We start from the raw sequence: 11908 nt of genomic DNA, 5'->3' as shown, positions 1-11908 counted from the left end.
CGCCAAGAACACTTTCGATGGCAACCACCCCCAGCTGGCACCAGTCATGTCCAAGTCCACACAGGCTGAGGAAAAAATTCAAACCAAACCGATGTTTTTAATAGATATTTATTACAAAACACCAAAATACAAACTGAAAATATAAAACATTATCAAAAACAGACACACCGTAATATCTACACTGGACACATGCCGAGGGTCTCTCAGAGCTCTGCAGCACCCAGGGCTTCTGTGACCATACCTGGCTCTTGCCAGTCTCCGTACAAAACAAATCCCATGGTCCGAGGTCTCCAAGGCTTTAGGTGTAATCACACTCGAACGCGTACTCCCTCCTCTTGAAATGCTTCTTCTTTTTCAGCTTCCCAGAGCCCAAGATGCTGTAGTTATAATCGGATGTGACATAGGGGATCTCTCCCTCAACTCCTTGCTGGAACAAAACCAGAAACAACTTTAAGAACTCTTATCTTCAACAGAACGGGAAGCACTTTCCTCTACAGACTGAGAGAGCTGACTGGTGGAAAGGAGCAAGCCATCATCGAACAAATCCCGCGCTGGTATCTAAAACATGATAAGAACGTTCTCCTCTCCCTTGTTTCTACAGGCTAAGGACAGTTTCCAAGAGAGATAACCATCTGGTAATGCCCAGACATCTCCAGGCACGCATAAGCCTCAGAAATAAGAAAACAGAAAACCCGCCAGCCAGCCTAAGCTCAGCCAGCTTCCACCCTCTTCCTGTGCAGCTCCTACCTGGCCCACAAAAACACAGTTTGGGACAGCAATATTTCCAAGGAGCAAACAATTCACTAGTCTCAGGTTCTCTGGAGGCACTGGCGTCAGAACGTGGTAAAGCTTCTTCTCCATTTCTACCCCTCGGACAATTCCTGAAAAAAATACAGGCAAAGTTCAGTCTTAACTCCACCTGATCACTTTGGAGCGAATAACTGGACACAGCTGACGCTCTCTGAATAAACAGCTCTTCTAGAACCAAGAGAAGGATTTGAGACACATCATGACAAAAACCTGCATTGTTGTATCCCACTGCTCCAGTACCTCAGCGTACATATGAGCAAACGGCCAACTTCCCAAACCGCATATCCTTGTTCACTGGTACCTTCCTAGAGGAACCCGAGTAGCTCAGTATCAACCTCCAAGTCAGAACTGTAATATTAAATTGAGTCGTAGAAGGAAATGCACAACTAAAAGTATTTTGCATAAGCCACATGGAATCTGCTTTTGAGAATGTGAATCCAGAAAGGAAGTAAATTGTCAAGTTATGAAAGAGCAAGAGAAGCAAGTGACAAAAGGCTCTGCTCAGCGACATTCCCCACAGCTGTTACTGCAGGTTAATGAAAACCAAAGGACTTGAAGAGCAGGTTGCAATAGAAGAGAACCCATGATTATTCTCTTATCTCATCCCACTTTTTCAGTTGTTTTTCAAAGAGTAGGCAATTCTGTCACTCTGCAACCTATCTGTCAGAATATGACAGGTGAGAACACAGCTCAAGGTTTCCCAGGCTCACTCACCGAAGCCAAGGCAATCACAGACTGGTGTCTGTGTCAGCAAGACTGGCCCATCGGTTTGGCATCTGATTTCATCCGGTATCCTGCAGAGCCCAACCCAGCTGGCATTCACTGCATACATGATGTTGGTAGGAGCGACATCAGTGTGAATAACCCTGAGTGCAACAGCATTGAAAGGTACCTGAAGGGGTTAAAAAAAAAAGGGAAGAAAAAAACCTGTTCATTAGCTCAATGTCAATGTAGTTTTGAGTTCAGAGACAAGGTAATTCTCTGAAAGCTCCCAACACACACCTACGCACAGGCATTATCTCAGTGGCAAACACAACATTTTCAACACTAACACCTGAACACGCAGAAAACGCGTGCCACACTGACATCACAACAAAAACCTCACTTCTAGACACACTGGATAAAATCACTATCTTTTTGCGGATTACAGAGCATTCTTCCCTCTTCCAAAAACCATGCGCAGTACAAGCAGAACTGTCAATTACTATGAGACGGGCCCTCCGCACCATCTCCAAGCCTTTCAAAAACGCTCACTTACCTGATATGGCACAAGACTGTGCAGTGGAAGCACCGCCCCTATGTCTGGGGACTGCAGCTGACCCAGGTAACCCAGTATGGACATGTCACGCAAGATGCCGCTATGTACTCGCCTGGAAAAATAACCGCAACAAGTCAAGGAAAGGCAGCGCACCCTCATACAGCGACCCAAATCAGATACCCCTGACAGTCCCAAGTATACCATACAGTATTAGCCGCTATTTCATCCAAATTTAGTTTTTGAAACATCTACCGCTGAAGAACATTTAGAGCTATGTTTTTATTACCGCTAAGGGATCGCAGGATTTAGGGCATTGTTTCAACTTTAAAAAGGCATTAATTAACTTTCACCATCAGCATCACAGATGCTCAAAGTATCAGAGAAATTAAGAAATAAGGTGATCCATCATCTATGTCTGTACGAAATGGGTAAGGAACCTCCCAGTTAGAAAAGAGAGACATAATGTTCCACAATTCCAAGTGGAAGTCATGCCCAGTGTAAAACTAAGTAACTGACAGTAGTCACTGGGAGTAGGGAGGAACAACCTTCCCCCCTGCCTAAAAAACTAAACCTACACAAACCTCCACCCAAACACCCTCCCCTTCTCCCAACCCAAGTACCCAGAAAACCCAAACACCCCCCAAACATAACCCCCTAGTAAGTAAACTAACCAGCTCTGACCACTTTAACGGAACTCTCGAGGCCAAAGCAGAGCAAGAGCCTTTACCATCAGGACCACCCGTGATTTTGTTAAGCCCACTAACTGCCACGTAGCGCTGAACTTTTTACTTACGCTTCACCTGCAACCCCTGCTCGAGGGAATTCTGGATGGACGTACAGCAACTTATACTCAGGAGCTGATGCATCTTCCTCCCCTTCAGAGGACTTCCAGCTTCCCACTCCACTCATACCCATCTGCTTGCATTTGGCTTGCTGTTTGCCTTTGGTGTACAGGCCAGGAGTGAGATGAACATACTCTGGGGTGAGCGGAGCCATGGCTTTCCAGTCATAAACATCCATCTGAACAATGTGACTGGGTGACAACAGCCGAATGATATCAATCAGAAGCAGCAACCCCTCACCTTTAGGGAGCAGAGAAAACACGATTGCTACCACTACATATACAGGTCGGAACACTGCTATGGAAGACCACTACTAGCTCAAGGTGGGTAAGCCTTACTTTTGGGTTCTGGACTGTCTAGAAAGCGTGGTGGTGTACCGCTACAATTATTACCTCCCTTCTGCACCACCCCTTAAGAACAGATTTATCCTGTTTACCTTTCACCCAGCCCATGGTGTTGATGACTAAAGGCACTTCCTTCTTGTAGGAGCTGAACACATACTTCACAACATCAAGGTATCTTTCTGTGTCCTGCTCACAACTAGTCTGTCCGTAATACACCATCTTACGTGGCGTTTGCTGATGAGTGAATGGTGGACCTGAAAAAGCAAGCAGCAAACAAAGCTGTAGTGGTTTCAGTAAGTCAAATCAGAAAGCTCCCATTCCCGTAGCACCTATGTGCAATCCCTTCCAAAATAATCTGTCCTCTTTTCACATGCTAACAGTCCTGCCTGTGCAGCCTGCACCTTATGGAGAAACTTTACTGTCACTTGCAAGACTCCATGCTAGGAATTTTGTTTGTTTGGTTTTTTTCTTGTTTGTTTTAAGTCACTAGTTACATACTTGCGAATTTTAAAACCACCGTCTTCTCTGACAGACTATCCAGAAAGTAAACCAGTCTGGCCGTATCCTTTTCAGACAGTGACCCAAATCCCCAAGACCAGAAACACCACCGATTTCTCTGGCTCTAGTTTTTCTACGCTCATAGTGACAGCCCCCAACCTAAAACTTCCCCCTAAAACTCAAGCTAGCTTTATCTACGGATACTAAAAAATGGAAAAGATCTTCCCAAAGAGACCTTTCAAATCTGAAAGGCTTAAAATCCACCCTGACATGTCACAGCCTGTTCCACCACCTTATAAACAGCTACTGTCTCTAAGACACAAAAAATGAGTGGGGAGAATAGCTCCATGTTACTTTACGAGATTCTCATGGACTTTACATGCAAGAAAACTTTAACAGCCTTGGTTTTAGTTTCTCTATGCACCTTGGACAGACGTGGCAGCTTCCCCTAAAGACAGTCTCTACTCAGAAAGCACCTTCTGGAAATGAAACAGGTTTGTGCAACTGCAGAAAATGGCAAGACACGTACCAAGAATTGGCTCCGTTACATTACTTAAAGACACGCATCCGGGCGGTGTAAACTCGGTTTGACCGATGTCACATTCCATATATTCAACCGAGGGAAGGCTGCAGTGGAAGAAGCCTGTATATTAGCGTCCACTTAAAAAAGAAACAGGACACGACCTGGAACACATCAGAAGCACAATCTGATTTTGTTCCAGGTTGTCAAAATTAAATTCTTGAATACAATCAAACCAAAACTCATCTCTCTCCTTCCCTCACTTGAGAGGGTATTAAGCGAGAACGTAAAAGGCTCCCCTATAGTGCAATATTATATTACAATAGCTCCGTACCCATCCAGCTTTAAGGGAAGCAGCTGGAACAATAATCGGAGGTGGTACTAATCAAGTATACTGCCTCTCCGACATTAACTGGGCACCCTAAGAGCAGCCATTTGAAATTTATAAATTTTATTATCTTTATTTTAAGCACGCAATGGTCAGGAGAATAAGCTTCTACACCTTGCTCTGCCAAGAATCTTCAAAGACCCTAACAAATTATAACCTACTGTGTCTTTCTAAGCGTTCCAACTACCAGTTCCTTACCGAACGCTAACTACTCGGTTCCAAATTAGTTCACATACTCCAATACAACAATTTAGTAGTATTTCAATAGAAATGCTTCAGTAGTCAACTTTTCTGAAAGGAACCCAAGACAAGAATACCTATTTTTCTGCACTTTTGTTTGTTTGCTTTTAAAAGATATCTACCTTCCAGTTAACAGCTTTTCTGAGAATCCTGGCAGGCAGTTTTTTCCTTCTCCTAAATCCCATGCAGTACTTAAAAACTTGTAGAACATGAGAAGACTCACCGATTCAGTAACAGATTAATCAGGTATCTGTTAAACGTCGATTTCCCAGTGTTTTTTGGGCCACACACTAGAACCACCGGGACACCTTCATCTTCCGCTGGAAAAATAAACATAGTCTGAAACTGACCAATGCTGTCAGTTACTCTGATGTGCCCTGTTTACATAAATTTGTTAAAAAAACAAAAGCCCGAAAAACCCTACAGACTTTGCGGTCTGACTAGGATGCATTTGAATTAAACGAAAAAAAACCCCAAAACATTCAAGAGAAGCATGTTGAGTGTACCAGTGTAAAGGGAAAAAGCTGCTGAAGCGAGAAGCAAGCCCTAGCACTACAACCCAGCATGTATGAACTCCAGTTGCTCATGGTATTTTAGATGTTGCTGGGTAAGGGGACTTTTTTTTCTACCTGCTACAAAAGAGACCACAATGAGAGTTTTGACGTTAGACTGGGAAGTGCCTTTACAGCAGCAAGCTGCCCGTCTGGCAGGAGAGGCACAAACCCACTCGAGGCAATGCACAAGCTCAAGACTCCCACTCTTCAGGAGAAAAATATGACCCTCCATCAGTGCCTGTCACAGGGCACACCCTCCCTAACCTGAAGTCACAAAAAGCCTCGTGAATTTCCTTTCTTCAGGCTACTAAACCCCCCAACCTCACCAAGTGCACGCCACTCACCACAGCACACTTGGATCAGCTCCTCCAGAGCCAGCAACATGCTCTCTGACACCAGCAGCCCACGGTCAGGGCTACACTTCACGATGCCAACAGATGCCAGAACTGCATCTTCCGGCGTGAAGCTGGATTCTTCCTTTTTCTAGGGAAGAGGGAAAAACGCTTAGACAGGTGTGCATAAGGCCTTGTAGCTGCGCTACTGGACGCTGACAGGCACCCAAAGCAGGGCAGCTGCCCCTCGCTCCGCACGAGGCCTGTTTCTGGGAAGGCGCGACATCCGTGCCGCCACCCAGGGCGGAGCGGGCATCTTGACACCCTCTGCGTCTCACCTGGGGCTCGAAGAGCCGTGACAGCGGCGGGTGGCTCAGCAGGAACCGCGTCACCGGCGTGTCCAGGTGCTCCAGCAGCACCACGGCACACTCCGGCGAGAACCTGGCCATCACCTTCACCCGCGCCTCTGCAACGGAGGGAGAGCGCCGTCCTCAGACCGCGCTAAAGAGCGGTGGTGGCGCCGCGCGCAAAATGGCGGACGCCCCGCACCGCGCCGCACACAAAATGGCCGCCCCCCCGCACCCCACGCAAAATGGCGGCCACCCCGCACCGCACACAAAATGGCGGCCCAGCAACCGGCCGCCCACCCCGCACCGGGCTGGCACTCACGGCGGCGGACGCTGTGCGCCCGCATAGCGGCGCGGGCGGCGGCGCGGAGCTGTCGGAGGTCGGCGGCGGGCGGGCGGTCGGCGGGGAGCGCCTCCAGGGTAAGCGCGCAGTGGGTGGCCGGCGAGAAGACCGGCAGCCCCGGCTGGTGCGAGGCGACGGCGAAGCCCAGGAGGCGGACGGCGCCATAGAGGCAGCGCAGGCGGCACTTGCCGGTGAAGGTCAGCGCCTGCGGAGGGGAGAGGGCGGTGAGGCGGCGGCGGAGGGCGGGCGGGAGCGGCCGGGCCGGTCGCCGCTCACCTGCCGCGGCGCCAGGAGAAGGACGGCGGCACCCTCCGCCGCCTCCACGGCCGCCAGGCCCGCCTCGGCCGGCGGCACCATGCCGGCGCGGGCGAAGGAGGCGGCGAACTCCCTCCAGGCCGCCTCCGCCCGGCCCCCGCGGGTCGAGGCCCGGCGGGGGCGGCGGGCCGGCGGGCCGCGCCGCGCGGGCATGGCCGCCGCAGCCTCCCTCCGCCTCCGCCTCCTCCGGGGCCGCCCCTCGGGCCGAGCGCCGCCCGCCCCGTTAAGAGGCGCCGCCCGCCACCCGGCGCCGCCCCGCCATGCCGCTGCCCGCCCTGCTCTGCCTCTGCGCGGCCGCCGCCGCCGCCTCCTTCACCAGCCGCGGCGACTACCGCCTGGCCGGCCTCTTCCAGATGCACAGCTCGGCGCCGCGGGCCGCCGCCCGGCCGCTGGTGGACGGCTGCGACGAGTGAGTCCCCCGCACCCCTCTGGTGTGTCCCCCCCTCCCCCCAAAACGCATTTTTTTCCCTCCCTAAAAACCACTCCTGCGTTCACGCAGCACCGCTGCCTTCAGGAGCCACGGCTACTGCCTGTCCCAGGCCATGCGCTTCGCCGTGGAGGAGATAAACAATTCCAGCACCCTCCTCCCCAACGTCACCTTGGGCTACGACATCCACGACACCTGCTCGGAGCCCGCCAGCCTCCACGCCACGCTGCGCGCCCTCGCCCGGAAAGGCGGGCGGGAGGTCGAGGTGCTCCCCACCTTCCGCCACTATGAGCCCGAGGTGGTGGCCATCATCGGGCCTGACAGCACCCGCCTGGCTGTCACCACAGCGGCCATCCTTGGCATCTTCCTCGTACCGGAGGTAAGCGCGGCTCCCCCAGCAGATGAAGAAAAGGGACCCCGAGGAGCAGTGGTTTGAGGGAGGGTGGGCTTGGAGCTGTGGAGCCAGGCTGAGCTGGAAACGCAGTCCCCCTGTGCACGCGTTGGCCCGGGTCTCTTCCCAGGCGCTGGCAGGCAGGCATTGCGGCTGGCTCGCCGTCCTTCAGAGGTTTCTCTCGCAGCAGCACGTTCGGCTCCAGCTCCGCTGCCTGCCCAGCCCCAAGTCTCTTCAGGAGACAGGCTGCCTGTGCCGTTAGCTCTTAGGGTGCTGCTGCCTGGGGGAGCACAACCCCCTTTCTCCTGGCTCCCTTTGCAGATTAGCTACGAAGCCTCCTTGGCGACGCTGAGCCTGAAGCGGTTCTACCCCTCGTTCCTGCGCACCATTCCCAGCGACAGGCAGCAAGTGAAGGCCATCTTCCTGCTGCTGCAGCAGTTTGGGTGGACTTGGGTCGCACTGCTGGGCAGCGACAACGCCTATGGTAGGGACGGCTTGCACGCCCTCCACAAGCTGTTGACCACAAGTGACGTGTGTGTTGCCTACCAAGGCATCATCCCCGTCAACAAGGACGCTAGCAGCCCGGAGCTCCATAACCTGGTCAGAATTCTCACGGACACCAGGGTCAACGTCACCGTCGTCTTCTCCAACAGACAAAGCGCCCGCCCTTTCTTTGAAGTGGTGGTCCAGAGGAATGTCACAGGCATGGTATGGGTAGGCTCTGAAGACTGGTCATTAGCCCAAACAATCTGGCAGGTGCCTGGCATCCAGAGTATCGGCTCAGTGATTGGGATGTCGGTTGAGAACACGGAGTCCCCGATGCTGGACCGCTTTGAATCTTGGAAGATGGCAGAGAAAAGCGCTGCAGCTGAGCGTGCCTGCAGCCCAGAGGCAGGCGGGGGAGATGGAGGGAGTGCCCAGCTGTATTGCACGCAGCGCTGCACCGGCTGCCACTTGCTCGCCACTGCCCCCAACACGTATGATGCTCAAGCCTCCTTCAACGTGTACTCAGCCGTGTATGCCGTGGCCCACGGCCTCCATGACCTGCTGGGCTGTGCCTCAGGGGCATGCAGCAAAGGCAAGGTCTACCCCTGGCAGGTAAGAGCAACAGGAGGAAGGATCTTCCTTGTGGAAGAGGATCCATGAGGATCCTTCCTCACAGGGAAGGATCTTCCCCTTGCGCCCAAGGGTTTTCTGTCCCTCTGAAAGGCTCGTGTCCCAGCTGAAGAGCCTCATGGGCTTCAGCCACTGGTCACAGTCAAAGCAGCCTGGACCTAGACCCAGACCCCTGCCCTAGATCACTTCTGTTCCTCTACTGCCAGCCCGTCGCAGAAACCTGAAGGGAGTTTCTGCAGCTGGGCATAAGCTAGCTGTTGGGGGGTTGGAAAGAGGAGCCAGAGCAGAGGAGGGGCCCTCTAGCATATCTCTCTCCCGAGACAAGGCACTCCTCAGCGGGAGGCTCGTCATCGGGAAGGGCTCTTCTCTTACTCTCCTGTTTTACAGCTCTTACAAAAAATCAAGCAAGTAAACTTCACCCTGTACAAAAGCCGCATCTCTTTTGATGCCAATGGGGACATTTGTAAAGGCTACGATATCATCACCTGGGACTGGAGTGGCCCGAGCTGGGCTTTCAACATGATAGGAACTTTCCGTGTGAACCCTGACAGGCTGAGCATTGACCAGGGCAAAATCCCGTGGCACACAAAGGATCGCCAGGTACTGTTCTGCATCCAGATCTTATTTATTGCTTACTGCTGAGCCAGCTATATCTCCAACGCTGCCAGTTCTGGTGTATTTCCCCAAAATCGGACAAAAATGAGGGCAGACGGAGGCGGTATGGGGGGGGTGATCCATGCTCTGAGTATCAGCTTTCATCCTTCCAAAAAACAAGCAGGGCACACGAACCAAAAAGGTTCCTACTTTTACCTTTAAATGCTCTCATTTTCCCACCACCTCCATAAGAACCACAACATGGCGAGCTCTTGGCTGCTGCCCAGTGTCTGTCCTGAAAGCGGGCAGCAAGCTGCCTGAATGCTGCCAGGCCCAGGCCTGGCACTCAGCGAGGGGTCCTGCTGCCCGCCCCGTTCGCCTGCCTAACCCTTGCCACGCTCCCGACAGGCTCCCACCTCAGTGTGCTCCGAGGCTTGTCAACCGGGGGAGAAGCGGCTGCAGCAGAGCCGCCACCGATGCTGCTTCAGCTGTGTGGCCTGTCCATCAGGAACCTTCCTGAACAGATCAGGTCAGTACATCCGGGGGGCTGCTCCCTCCCCTTCCTTCCCGCTTGGACCCCCTGCCCACACCCTGCCTCCCCCTCACATCAGCTGTTTGTTTCCGTCTCACTGTTCCCCCAGCCTCTTCCCTCCTGCTCTCTCTTCCTCCCTGTGGTCAGTAAAAACCTCTGAGCTGACCTGAACGCAGTCGGTCTGACTCCCGTCTGCCTACCTGTGGGTATGCAAAGCCCATGCCCGGTGCTTTCCGGGGAGCACTGCCCACAGGTAGGACCACACAGTCAAACAGCCAGCAGAGATGGTGCTGGCAGAGCACCTTCTCCCACAGCCAGGGGCCAAGCAGCGTCCAGCCCAACAGCTGTTTCCTGCACCGCATCCTCTGGGAGGGAAATTTGACCCGGTGGTTGCCTTTGTGCCCCAGGTGGCACTCGGGGCTTCTGCACCATGTGGTCACCAGCAGTTGGCATATGGAAATGTCCCCCGCCTGGGACAGGCAGCAGGAATCTCCTGTCTATGCGTCACCAGCCACAGCAACAAACCCCTTGCTAGCAGCTGGTCACTCGGCAGCCTCGGCCTGCACTCCAGCTGAGGTGGGCGGAAACAGCCAGCTCCAGGGAAGAGTGGGAGCCCCCAGACATGGCTGGTCAGCATTGCTGTCCCATACCCCAGCCTGCAGAAGGGGGGCTGCTGCAGACCCGTCCCGGCCTTCACAGGCTACTGCTGGACGCATGAGCCCCTTCCCACCTGCGGCCCACGTGCCCCTGAGCCTCAGCTCACCCAGCCGAGCTCCTGCAGGCCTCGTGCCTCTCAACCCAAGCAATGGACTTTTCGGAAGTCCACTGGGGGGACTTTTGGGGAAAGAGACCCTCTGCTCCTTAAGGCTTGGAAGCGCCCACAGGGAAGGAGCAGGACGCAAGGAGTGGGCAGCTCTTGCAGAGAGCCCAGGGGGTCCGCGAGGGCAGGGTGCTCTGCCGCGGCAGACATCTTACCGGGGTCCGTGGTGTGCGAGGTGCCTCTGTCACCGCCCGGGCTCCTGTCCTCTGCAGACCTCTACAGCTGCCAGTCCTGCAGGGTAGAGGAGTGGGCCCCGGCGAGGAGCGAAGCTTGCTTCAACCGCACCGCTGAGTTTCTGTCCTGGTCCGAGCCCATCTCCTGGGCACTGCTGATCCCCATCATCCTCCTCATGCTGCTCATGGCAGGGCTGGCCGTCCTCTTTGCCCTGAACGCCTCCACGCCAGTGGTCAAGTCTGCTGGCGGGAAGATGTGCTTCCTCATGCTGGGCTCTCTGGCCTGCGCCGGCAGCAGTCTCTTCTGCTACTTTGGGGAGCCCACCCGGCAGGCGTGCCTGCTGCAGCTCCCCCTCTTTGCCATCAGCTTCACCGTCTTCCTCTTGTGCGTGGCGACACGCTCCTTCCAGATCATCTGCATCTTCAAGCTGAACGCACGCTGGCCGGCCCTCTACGAGGCCTGGCTGCGGCGCAGGGGGCCGGTGCTCTTCGTTGCCGCCGGCACGGCGACCCAGGCGGTGCTGTGCCTGGCCGCGGAGGCCGCCAGCCCCTCGGTGCCGCACTGGGATTACGGCGTGGCGGCCGAGCGGGTGGTGCTGGAGTGCACCTCGAGCGCGGGGGCGAGCCGGGTGGCCGTCATCGCCTACACCGTGCTGCTCAGCGTCTGCTGCTTCGTCCTCAGCTACGCGGGCAAGGACCTGCCCGCCAGCTACAACGAGGCCAAGTGCCTCACCTGCAGCCTGTTCCTGCACCTCGCCTGCGCCGCCGTCGTCCTCTGCACGCAGGGCGCTTTCCGCGGTCGGGAGGCGGTGGCGGTCCAGGTGCTCGGCACCCTCTGCACCCTCGGCGCCCTCCTGGGCGGCTATTTTCTCCCGAAGGCCTTCGTCATCCTGCTGCGGCCGCGCCTCAACACGCCCGAGCACTTCCAGATGGCGATCCAGAGCTACACGCGGCGCCTGGCCGAGGCCTGAGGCGGCCGGTGGACGGGGCCGACCGGGACGGGGCCGAGCCGCCGCCGCCGCCACGGCCGCCGCCGGGCCCCAGAGGCGCCCCCCCACGTCACA

At 54.9% G+C, this 11908-nt stretch overlaps 2 protein-coding genes across 2 annotated transcripts; one reads left to right on the top strand and one right to left on the bottom strand.

The window, feature by feature from the left end:
- Nucleotides 1-92: 92 nt before the first annotated feature.
- On the bottom strand, nt 93-6976 carry NOL9 (nucleolar protein 9). The gene is made up of 12 exons (XM_075027083.1): nt 6753-6976; nt 6456-6681; nt 6125-6252; nt 5799-5937; nt 5124-5220; nt 4282-4379; nt 3347-3508; nt 2862-3150; nt 2069-2180; nt 1525-1702; nt 748-881; nt 93-427 (listed from the first exon to the last, which is right to left on the bottom strand). Exons 1-12 carry the CDS (start codon nt 6942-6944, stop codon nt 299-301), a joined length of 1884 nt encoding a protein of 627 aa, XP_074883184.1. The 5' UTR covers nt 6945-6976; the 3' UTR covers nt 93-298.
- Nucleotides 6929-11891, top strand: TAS1R1 (taste 1 receptor member 1). The gene is made up of 6 exons (XM_075027084.1): nt 6929-7200; nt 7291-7597; nt 7931-8707; nt 9113-9325; nt 9728-9848; nt 10884-11891. The coding sequence occupies exons 1-6, from the start codon at nt 7052-7054 to the stop codon at nt 11813-11815; spliced, it is 2499 nt and encodes an 832-aa protein (XP_074883185.1). The 5' UTR covers nt 6929-7051; the 3' UTR covers nt 11816-11891.
- The last annotated feature ends 17 nt before the right edge of the window (nt 11892-11908 follow it).

Source organism: Buteo buteo, chromosome 5 (genome assembly GCF_964188355.1).
Source record: "Buteo buteo chromosome 5, bButBut1.hap1.1, whole genome shotgun sequence".
Lineage (NCBI taxonomy): Eukaryota > Metazoa > Chordata > Aves > Accipitriformes > Accipitridae > Buteo > Buteo buteo.
The sequence above is the reverse complement of the archived record's forward strand: the minus strand, read 5'-3'. Positions and strand labels throughout refer to the sequence as shown.